The 10,976-nt window shown below is 62.1% G+C and overlaps 1 protein-coding gene across 3 annotated transcripts; it reads left to right on the top strand.

Moving 5' to 3' along the window:
- The first annotated feature begins 1,066 nt into the window (after nucleotides 1-1,066).
- On the top strand, nucleotides 1,067-10,589 carry EPN3 (epsin 3). Of its 3 annotated transcripts, none has more exons than XM_069032754.1 (10): nucleotides 1,068-1,340; nucleotides 3,949-4,604; nucleotides 4,962-5,080; nucleotides 6,674-6,757; nucleotides 7,042-7,149; nucleotides 7,242-7,326; nucleotides 7,575-7,886; nucleotides 8,750-8,851; nucleotides 9,237-9,458; nucleotides 9,594-10,589. In XM_069032754.1, exons 2-10 carry the CDS (start codon nucleotides 4,034-4,036, stop codon nucleotides 9,911-9,913), a joined length of 1,923 nt encoding a protein of 640 aa, XP_068888855.1. In that variant the 5' UTR covers nucleotides 1,068-1,340; nucleotides 3,949-4,033; the 3' UTR covers nucleotides 9,914-10,589. The 3 variants fall into 3 exon arrangements, with proteins under 3 accessions (XP_068888857.1, XP_068888855.1, XP_068888856.1); XM_069032755.1 differs by lacking the exon at nucleotides 1,068-1,340 and adding an exon at nucleotides 2,594-2,615; XM_069032756.1 differs by lacking the exon at nucleotides 6,674-6,757 and having other exon boundaries at nucleotides 1,067-1,340.
- The last annotated feature ends 387 nt before the right edge of the window (nucleotides 10,590-10,976 follow it).

Here is a 10,976-nt window from a genome sequence, read left to right as displayed (position 1 = left end):
GGCAAGCAGTGCTTTGCTGGGTCCCGTTCCCACGGAGGGGTTTTGGGCCACCCAGCAAAGAAAACCCACATTTGTACAGCTCCAAAAACACCTCCTGGGGTGTTTTCCCCAATGGAGAGGTTCCGTTTGCTTATAAAAAAATCACTGCCTGAAGAAAGGCAAGCTGTCTGCCTCACAATCTGACACAGTGAAGCAGGAGCACTGGGAGTGGAGGAAGAGGAAAGTCTGGAGCTTGGGCTGCCATGAAGAATGCCTGCCACTTCCCGAGCTGGGATGTTGTCCGGGCTGACCTGCAGAGGGTTTGGATGCTGGATATGCTCTTTTCCCACACTGCGGCTGCGAGTGGGACTAGATGCTTGTTCAGCCTGCATGGCCAGAGCCTGTTGGGAATGTCAGGCTGCTGAGATCTGCAAAGCCCCCAGAGGCACATGGCCTCCCCTGAGACCCAAGGCAGGACCCTGGAGCAAGATGGATCTCAGCTCTGTGCTTTGTGTGGCGGGAGCAGCAGCAGGAAGGCACGAGCAACCCCCCTCCCGAATGTCTCAGCACCCCCGAGATGCTTTCCATCGGGGAAAATGTCAATGACATTAAAAAGATTATATATATCCATAATACTTGAAGGGCTGTCAGTGATTAAAATGGAAGGCAGAGGCCGGGAGAGAGGGGGTGGCATTGAAATGATCGAGAGACATGACTTATTTTGTCATGTCATCTGATGCCTCCCTCTCTCCCCCCAGCCAGGCTCCGGGAGCTGTTCAGAGCAGGGGAAGAACCCGCTCCAAATTTAGATCCTAGCAAAAAAAAAAAAAAAGAAAAAAGAAAAAAAAAGAATAATAATTTAAAGAACCTAAATTGCGAGCGTGGCCTTGGGTAGCAGCGAGGGAGCTCCGCGGTGGGGAGGGTTGACATCCCTCGGAGCTTCTTACGGCGCTCGGGGACGTGGATTTCTATCTAAAAATAATGGGGGGGAGGAGGGAAAAAAAAAAAAAAAAAAAAAAAAGGAATACAGGCGCGCAGGCAGCAGCGAGCAGCGCCTGGCTGGCTGCCAGAGCAGGGGCAGTGACTGAGCATTTACAGCATCCCCGCCTCCCGCATGCGGCGGGGCAGGGGCTCGGCGCCGCATCCCCCGCGGCCGGTACCGCACCGCGCTGCGCCGCACCGCACCGGGGGGGGCTGAGCGCCTCTGCCGGTGCCCGGGCGGCCCCGAAGGGGTTAAGCCGGGACCTGCCGCCAGGACCTGCCCAGCCAGCCCGGCAACTCGGCCGCGCGAAGCAGGAGCGGGCGGCTGCGGCCGCCTCCAGCCCGCGCTCACCGGCGGCACCGGCGGCAGCACCGCGCAGGTAACCGGGGCTGCGCGCCCCTGGCACCGGGCTGCGGAGGGAGGGAGGAGGAGGAGGAGGAGGAGGAAGAGGAGGAGGAGGAGGAAGGTTCTGGACGCCGGAGCATCGCGGGCTGCGGGGGATGCCGGGCCCCGGCGGGCAGCTCGGTGCCGTGACGCCTCCCGGGCCGGGCTCGGGCCCCGCCGCGGCTGCGGGAGCGGGAGCCGAGCGGGTGCAGGAGCCGGCGGCGCGGCCGAGAGCGCTGCGGGGGCCGTTCCCTGCTGCTCCCCCCATGGCGGGCGCTGCTCCTCTCAGCCCTGCACCTGATTAAGGATAGAGCTGTAATCCCCCTCCCCGGCCCGCCTCCCCTCGCCGGACCCTTTCGCCCCCCCCTTCAGCCCCTCCATCCCTCCCGCTCCCCCTCCAGGCCGTTCCTCCTCGCCCCCCCGCCCCCGCCGCCGCCGCGTCGCCGCCGCAACCCCCGCGCCGGGCCGCGGGCGATGGGGACCTAGCTCCGCAGCCGTGTCCTTCTCCCACCTGGCCACCTCTTGGTCAAGGTCACTGCAGTAATTCCATATGAGCTGCTGGGTGCTGCCGCCTTATCTCCCACACAGCTTCTGTTTCACTCCCTTTATATTCCGGGGTGGGGGGGGGGATGATATTGTGTTTGGTAAACCCGCAGCTCTTAACCCCGCTGGCAGCTCTAGCCCTGATTACGTTCCTCTCATCCCTGCCCCAGCCCATACTTCCCATCTCTTTCCATTCAGACTTCCCAGGCCATCTCATGGCGGGCAAAGTCCAGCTGGGGTCAGGTTTCTGGCCGGGATGAGCAATGCCGGGAGCCCGTCACCGGAGCTGGGGTTTGTCCAGCTAGGAAACCTGTTGGAGGCACAAGGAACCATCCTGTCTCCTCCTCGGACTGCCAGTGTGTTTGCTGGTGCTTTCCAGGCTGGTGGTACCTTTGGAGAACGTGACTTTATCTCCACCTGGGTGTTGGTGGAAAGCAGACCGTGGAGCCAAGTCCTTGGAGGACTTTGCTGTGTTGCTGCCCTTGTCCCGGAGGCGTTTCCGTGCCAGGCGGGCAGCGGCGTGGCCGTCTGCACCACGGGCTCTCCCGGCGGGCTCCAAAGGCCACGCTGACGGGCTGCATTGCAAAAGGGAATCGGTGCAGGGAAGCGTCTCGAGAGAAACTTCGTCTGCCCGCGAGCGTGGCGGTGCCAGGCTCCTCTCTGACTCACGGGAGATGTTGCTGGTGGAGCCGTGGGGCGCCTGGCCGCTGGCCCACGGGAGCAGGAGGTGCTGGACTGGTCGCACGGGTTGTGTGGGAGCATGGTGGGTTCCCTGCGTGGCTCTTGGGCACATCAGCATGGCCCTGGCCCAGCTCCAGTGGGATGGAGCGGTGTCCCGAGCTGGGAGAGGGCTGGATGTGGCACGGCAGCTGCGGTCCAGGGAGGTACCGGCACCCGAGGTGGGTGGTGGGATGGACACTGATAAGCACTGTCTGCAGACTGCTGTGTGGGGGAGATATTCCTCTGCTCACACGGGTTATCTTGGATGGAGGAGAAATTGCCAGTGAGTTTTGTCACGGCCACACTGGGGGCTCTAGGAGCAGCTCAGAGCTCCAGCCCTGTGGTGCGGCCCTGCCGAGGGCAAGGCAGCTCCAGGCAGCCTCTGCCTCTCCCTTGGCTTGGCCCTCTGACAAAAGGAGGGTGAACAGTGTCTTCTCACCATGCAGGGAGAAGGTGAGGATTTAGGGCCAGCATGGAGCAGGGCAAAGGGTTGTGATGGGCTCATGTGAAGACAGGTCCAGACTGCTCCACGTCACCACATCTGTGTTGGTGCAGCACATCCCAAGGACAGGCATTGCCCGTGGGGAGGTACCAGGGCAGCTCCTGACCATGCCAACCCGTGTGGCCCAAGTCCTGCGTCTGGGCACAGACAGCTCGGGGTTTTGGTGAAAGGGGCATTGCATTATCCATCCTGCTGGCTGACCTGGCGCTGGCTGTTAGCACCCTGACTTCACCAGCCTCTCACGGGAGAAAAATTGCCGAATTTGTTGGGAAAACCCACCTGAGCCTCTGCCAGCACCAGTGAGTCGCGACAGGCTCTGACTCACGACGAGGTTTTGGGTTTGCACGACACAGCCTTGACAGCACTGAGAGCCTTGAGCTGACAACTGGGACAAGCAGGGCTGTGTGCAGCTGCAGGTAGTGCATCTGGGGGTACAGGGGAACTCCTGGCTGCACAAGGGCCGGGAGGGTCTGAAATCAGCTTTGCCAGGACAGTGGAGCTGAGGCAGACGTGATCTGGAGGAGGGAGCTGCCATTTTCAGATGGTTACTTTTAGAAACAGAAGTGCAGGGTAAAATCTCCAAATTTTGCTGAATCCAGACTCAAAACTTGTGGTGGCTCTGCAGTGCTGGGTATCACTTGCTACGAGATTTTTTCCCCTTGAACATTCTGTGTGTCCAGGTTAGTGAGCTGTGGCAGCCCGGCAGGGTGCACCCGATGCCACTGTGATGGTCACATCCACCTTGAGAAGTGTCCCTGGTGCCAGCCAAGGGCTCTGGGGAGGGGTCTCGCTGGTTGGGGTGATGCTGAGGTCTCTGTGTCACTGTTCCCTGCTGCAGGTGCTGGTGAGGCTGTGGCTGTGCTCACTCATCCCTTCTCCACTGTTCCCGCCTGCCCCTGGCAGGGCTCTGGCACCACACAGCCATGACGACCTCGGCGCTGCGCCGGCAGGTGAAGAACATCGTGCACAACTACTCAGAGGCAGAGATCAAGGTGCGGGAGGCCACCTCCAATGATCCCTGGGGACCTCCCAGCTCCCTGATGTCAGAGATCGCCGACCTCACCTTCAACACGGTGGCCTTCGCTGAGGTCATGGGCATGATCTGGCGGCGGCTGAACGACAGCGGCAAGAACTGGCGTCACGTCTACAAAGCCCTCACCCTCCTGGACTACCTCATCAAAACTGGCTCCGAGAAGGTGACCCACCAGTGCCGGGAGAACCTCTACACCATCCAGACGCTGAAGGACTTCCAGTACGTGGACCGTGACGGCAAGGACCAGGGCATCAACATCCGGGAGAAGGTGAAGCAGGTGATGGCGCTGCTGAAGGACGAGGAGCGGCTGAAGCAGGAGCGGGCACATGCACTGCAGACCAAGGAGCGCATGGCCCTGGAGGGCATGGGCAGTGGCAGTCACCAGGTCACCTATGGCCGCCGGGCATCACCCTACGGTGAAGATTACGGCCGGGCACGGGGCTCACCCTCCTCATTCAACTGTGAGTGTTACTGGTGGCTCACTCAGGCTCACTCAGGGCAGGCAGGTGTTGCATTTGGTTTGCACCTGCTTGGTGCCTGTCATTCTTCTGCATCTCTTGGGATGGTGGTGGTGAAGCCCATCCTGCAGCATAGGGCAGAGATTTGGCAGGGCCAGTGGTGGACGCCAGCAGCAGTGGCAGCTGGTGGTGCCTCCAGCCTTAAACTCATGGCTTGTTCAAGGTAGGGAGCTCTAATGTGCGGCTACATCTCCTGGGGAGGCTGGGCATTGGGATGGAGGCCTGGAAATTGCTGGTGTGCTCCCCAAAATACCTCAGTCCTGATGCCACTCCTTCCCCTTTTCCTCTTTTATCTCCCAGCATCATCCTCATCCCCACGGTTCGCCTCTGACCTGGAGCAAGCACGGCCCCAGACGACAGGAGAGGAGGAGCTGCAGCTGCAGCTGGCACTTGCCATGAGTCGGGAAGAGGCAGAGAAGGTAGAGTGGCCCTGCCTGTCCTGGGGTGTGAGGCATCTCCCTGCACCTTGCCTTATCTGTGAACACAGTGGGTCAGTTCCCTGGGAAGAGGCAGGATTTTGGGGGCTGCCTGAGGCTGGTGCATGTACCTGCAACTGCACCAGGCTGCTCGCGTTATGCCTGGCATCCAAAATCGCCAGCGGGCAGATGGAGGCATGGGCTGCCCCTGCTCCCTATTCTCAGAGAGGACAGCACCAGGCTGGGATCTGTCCAGCCTCCCAGACCCCAGGGTGAACATGGGGGGTCTTCTGGATTTATCCCAGCCCCCACCCCCCAACCTGGCTGCCCTCTTCTGCCAAGGACCTTTGGTGTAAGCTCCCCCATTTCTCTTGCCTACCCACAGAGGTTTTAGGAGGCAAAGCCTTGCCCAGTGGTTTGTGTGGATGCAGGGCCAGCAGCATCTCTGGGACTGGGGGCTCACTGCAGGCAGGTACTCCCTCCCACTGTCTGGTCCTTTCAAACTGAGCTAGAAGGAGCACTGGGAAATAGCCCCAGGAGGAATCAAATAAGTGAGCTGCTGTCCCCAGTGTGAAACCACCCCAGGTTGTCCCCTCTCCTATCTGCTGGCCCCTTTTCCACCAGGGATGGATTATTTGCTCACTGGCAACCAGCTGGCACGGCTTGGACGAGCCTGTGGGTTACAGCCAGTACACAAAGTCAGAGGGACACAGGGACCAAGGAGCTGCATGCCCAGACTGGTGGGCATCCCCTGGAGCTGGCACTCAGCACCATGAGCTCAGTCCTGCCAGGGCAGGGGATGTTCTCTGGAGATGGTGCTTGCTGCTGCCAGTCTTCCCTGCCCGATGGAGGCTCTTTTGGAGGCAGAACAGGGTGTATATCCCTATTTTTGTCCTGGAATTGGAGTATTTATAGCTTCCTCATGCTGCTCCGATGAGCACTGTAGAAACACTCTCTGGAAAGTGTTGCCTGTTTGTTGGAGTCCATCTGGGCTGCACATGTGTGTGCACACGTGTATGGGTGTCAACACACGCACACCCCCACTGGGGTACCCACTTCCAGCCCCAGTGAATCCCCACACTGCTGGAAAAGTCTCATGGGGGAGTGATCAGGGCCACCGTGGTGGTACAGGGACAGCCTCTCCCCACAGTCTGCTCAGGTCTAGGTGTGGGGCTGGCAGGAATCCCGAACTGAGGCCGGTCAGTATCACAAACCCTCTTCCCTAGCAGGCCACCAGGGCAAGGGGATGCCTAATTCTTCCCCTCTCCTTCACTGACTGCATCAGGGTCCCCAGAAACCTCCCAGGGGAGATGCTGGCTGCCTAATTTAGGGTCATCCCAGCCTTAATTCAGCAGCAGGTGATGGGATTGGGGAAGGAGCTGGGCAGGGGCTGCAGGGAACCTGAGCAGGAGCTAGTTAGGGAGCACAGGGACACTGGGCTGGGGGTCTGCAGGCAAGGCCAGCTGGATGGGCACAGATGCTGTGCAGGCAGTCAAGGGGCTGCAGAAACAGCAGTGGCAAGGAGAGGGACAACTTCCAAGGAGTCCTGCGAGCTGAGGGCAAGCTGAAATGTCACCCAATTTCCTCTGTTGCCAGAAGCCACTTCCTCCACTTTCCAGTACAGACGAAGAAAGGCAATTGCAGCTCGCGCTCGCGCTGAGCAAAGAGGAGCACGAGAAGGTACCTGTGTCCCGCAGTCCTGGCGCTCCGCTCTCCTTGCACTTGGCCTTCTCTCTGTGGCACCGGAGCCCAAAACATCACCTTGCTCCGGTGCCCGCTTTGCTTTCGCTGCTCCGGGCTGTCTGCTGAGTGCTCTCCCGGGGGATCCGGCCCTGGAGGAGCTGTCTGCTCGGATGCTGGGACTTCGGGGATGAGGTGGCAGCTCCTGTGCTGGGTGTGTCTCCTGGAGAAGGTGCTGGCTGCAGGGTTGCTGAGCTCACAGGTCCCACCCTTTGTCCCCACAGGAAGTGAGGACTTGGCAAGGAGAGAACTCCCTGCAGCAGAGACCCGTGGAGGAGACTGCCCCAGGGAGGGACGAAGAGCAAGAAGAAGATAAGATGAAGAAAAGCCAGGTACGGCACTGGAGGCAGAGTGGTCATACAGGGGTGATCCTGCAGGTCTGCCCCAGGCTCCTCTCACCTCTTTATTCCCTTTCTGTCTGCAGTCCTCTATTCTGGAGCTGGCAGATATATTCGGGCCGGCACCAGCCCCCTCCAGCCACACGTCTGCTGACCCATGGGATATGCCAGGTGAGGACAACTTGCAGGTTGCCAAAATTTGGGACAGTGGCAGAAAGCCGTGCCTTGCCTCTGTTCCTCCTCAGTCCCCAGGAGCTCAACAGTGAGGACCTCTGTTTTCTCCTCCCTCTGCTGCCCACTCTGTTACTCTCCCAGGTGGTACTGATGGAAGCCATGGTCTCCTGGCCACATCCCCACCACTCAGCATTCCTCTGTGCTCTGCACTGTTCCCCTCTCCCACGGTTTCCCTTTTTTTCCAGATATGAAACCCAAAGTGGAGCCGGTGGCCTCTGCCTGGACGGGTGCAGCGGATCCCTGGGTGCCAGTCCCAGACCCTGGTGGGGAGCCCCTCTCCCAGGCGAGCGCCTCATCCCAGCAAACCTCTGCTGGGCCCTGGGACTTTCCCCCCAGCACCACTGCAGCCTCTGACCCCTGGGGGAAGGTGCCCGTGTCTTCTGGCTTCCCTCCTGCGGACCCCTGGGGAACAGCATCCCCCCCAGCCCCCCAGGGCTCCGGTTCTACACCAGCTCCCGACCCTTGGGCTGCTGTGCCTGAGCAGCCTCCGACCCCTGGTAAGAGGCTCGATGGACCTTTTGGCTTTGCTGAGGATTGAGGACAGCCTTGACCATCACTACCCTCCTGCAAGTGGGCCTTTCTGGGTTCTCCCCCCCTCCTCCTTCCACCAGCTCCCCAAACACCCCTTCCCCGCCCTCCTGACCATCAGCAGGACCTCTGCTTACCCCTCAGCATCCTGAAGACTTCAAGGAACTTCTAGGCTTTATCTCTGTACAGAATAGGCTGCTTTAATTAACATGGCAGTTAATAGAGATGTCCCATGGGAGCGGATGGCAGCCCCACAGCCCTCCAACAGTGGGGTGATGCTGTGTCCCGTTAGTGATACCTGTTTGCTCACCCCAAATGACCCCTGTACAGCCTGCCAGGACCAGACAGGACCGTTGCTAGTTGCAGGTGCCACGTTGCAGATGGGGAAACAGTTGTGGGAGCAGCCTGTTGTTTCAAAGCTCAGTGTCACTCTCAGTTCCTCCTTGGTGTTCCCTCCATCCCCGTGCAGGTCCTGCATGTGCTGCCCCCAGTTTTGGTCCCTGGTGAGGGTTGCAGAACCTGGTCTGGGGGCCAGTGCTGGCTGCTAAAGCATTCCTGCAGACCTGTCCCTGCTGGGGCTGGGAAAAGGACCTGCTTCGTGTGGGGCAATGGCTGAGAGCAGTAGGGGTGTCTTGGTCTGCAAATGATCCCATGATCTGGCTCATCTAAATCTTCCTCAGTGCACATTCCTGACCCCCAACCCCATGCCCTGCACTGCACCCCCTCTTTGTCTCCTTGCAGGCAGCCACCCCTGCCTCTCTCCTACCCTTCTATCTCCTGCCTCCCACCTCCCCGCTTGCTCCCCTCCTTGAGTGTCCCCTCTTCCCCCCAGCTCCAGGGGGGAACGCTTTCGACCCGTTTGCAAAGCCGCCCGAGCCGCCGGAGCAGGAGCCCTCGCAGCCGCCCTCCTCGGCCAAGTCCAGCAGCCCTGTGGGTAAGAGCTGGGAGTGGGCAGGTGGGGACGGTGACCTGTCCCTGCCTGTGGCAGGGAGGCAGTTCTAGGGCTGGCCAGGGTGTGTGGAGCTGCTTGCTGGTGTGGCCAAAGCTTGTTTCCACGGGCATGTGCCATGGCCTCAGTCTGCCCCGCAGCTGAGGGAGCAGCCCCGGTTTCTGCGTGTACCCGTGTCCCCAGCTCTGCTGTCTCTCTTGGTGGCTTGGGGAATACGTGGGCAGGCCATGCTGCAGGCTCAGCCCCACCACATCACGCTGTGACCTGGGGTGTGTTGCCAGCCACCCTGTGCAGTGACAAGGGAGGATGCTGTCGCCCTTGGTGCCTCCCAGCTGGCTCATGTGTCTCATCTCTCCTCCCTCCATCCCAGAGCCCGACCCCTTTGGTGACCTGTTCCCCAGCACCAGGCAGGATGGGGCAAAGAGCTTCGACCTCGCCAACCTGGCTGACTCCCTGCCTGAATCCAGCAAGGAGCGGAAGGACTGTAAAACCCCTGAGGCCTTCCTCGGCCCCGCTGCCTCCTCCCTGGTCAACCTGGACTCCCTGGTCGCACCTACTCCGGCCTCCAAGACCCGCAACCCCTTTCTTTCGGGTAGGTGCTGCAGGGCTGCTGGCCAGGGGCTTCCCTGGGCTGGGCAGGTGGTGGGCAGGGGAGGAGGAGGAGGAGGAGGAGAAGGGCTGAGGGTGGCCTGGCTGCCCTGACAGTGTCGCATCCTCTCCTTTCCAGGTCTGAGCACGCCGTCCCCCACCAACCCCTTCAGCCTCTCCGAGCAGCCCAAGCCGACCCTGAATCAGATGCGGACCAGCTCGCCAGTGCCCGGCTTGCCCACCGGCCACCCCGCCAACTCCATGACCTACAGCGCGTCCCTGCCGCTGCCCCTCAGCAGCGTCCCCGCTGCCACTGCTGCTCTCCCTGCCTCCGCCAGTGCCTTTCCTCAGGCTGGCACCTTTCCCGAACTCCCCAGCACCTTGCCGCAGCCTTTACTGCCGCTGAGCGGCCCCCCGGCCCCACCGTCCGCGCCCGGGGGGCTCAACCCCTTCCTCTGAACCCTCTGGACATGTGGACTCTCACCCTCTCCCCAGCTGTTACAATCCCCCCCGATCTTTCCTTCCACTAAGACTTGGGGGTTTGCTAAACTGCACAGGAGGGTGCCCCCCATCCAGCCCCTCCCCGTGCCCACTATGGGGGGCAGCCAGCATGAGCCCCCGTGCTTGATGGGCAACAGGGGACCCCTTCCCCTGCGAGGGCCGCTGTGGGGGGGCCACGGTGGGGCTGGCTGGGGGGCAGCCAGCATGAGCCCCGGTGCTTGACGGGCAGGAGGGAACCCCCTTCCCCTGTGAGGGGCCGTGGCGGAGCCCTTACGAAGGGCTGTCGTGCGGGGGCTCCGCTCACCGGGCCGGGCGGGTGCACGGGATGGACCCCCGGCGTGGGGGGGGCTCTGCCCCGGCGCCTGCGGGGATCTGGGGCAGCGCGGGGCCGGGGGGGGAAGCTGGGGGTCCTCCCACCCCGCGCGGTTCGCGCTCCCTTGGCTGCTCCCCCTCGCCCCCGTCCCGCCGCCGCCGTCGCCCCCCGCCCGCTGCTGGGCGCCGCTCTCGGGGCGGGGGGCGGCGGGGCCTGGGCGCTGCGGCGGCGGCTGCGGGTGCCCGTGCGACAATAAACTGCGCTGAGCGAGCCGGTGTGCGGCTGTGGGTGCCCCGTGAGACAATAAACTGCGCTGAGCGAGCCGGTGTGCGGCTGTGGGTGCCCCGTGAGACAATAAACTGCGCTGAGCGAGCCGGTGTGCGGCTGTGGGTGCCCCGTGAGACAATAAACTGCGCTGAGCGAGCCGGTGTGCGGCTGTGGGTGCCCCGTGCGCGGCTGTGGGTGCCCCGTGCGACAGTACAGACAACACACCGCGCCGAGCGACTCGCCGTGCGGCGGCGGGCCGGTAACGGGGGCGGGGCGGTAACGGGGATGGGCCGGTAACGCGGGCGAGCCGGTAACGGGGGCGGGCCGGTAACGGGGGCGGGCCGGTAACGGGGCGGGACCGGGCCGGGAGGGGCGGGGTCTCAAGGGGCGGGGCTGCGGCTCAGGGGCGTGGCCGGGGCCGCTGCAGGGCCGGTGATTGGA

This window comes from Aphelocoma coerulescens, chromosome 18 (assembly GCF_041296385.1).
Source record: "Aphelocoma coerulescens isolate FSJ_1873_10779 chromosome 18, UR_Acoe_1.0, whole genome shotgun sequence".
Classification (NCBI taxonomy): Eukaryota; Metazoa; Chordata; class Aves; order Passeriformes; family Corvidae; genus Aphelocoma; species Aphelocoma coerulescens.
The sequence above is the reverse complement of the archived record's forward strand: the minus strand, read 5'-3'. Positions and strand labels throughout refer to the sequence as shown.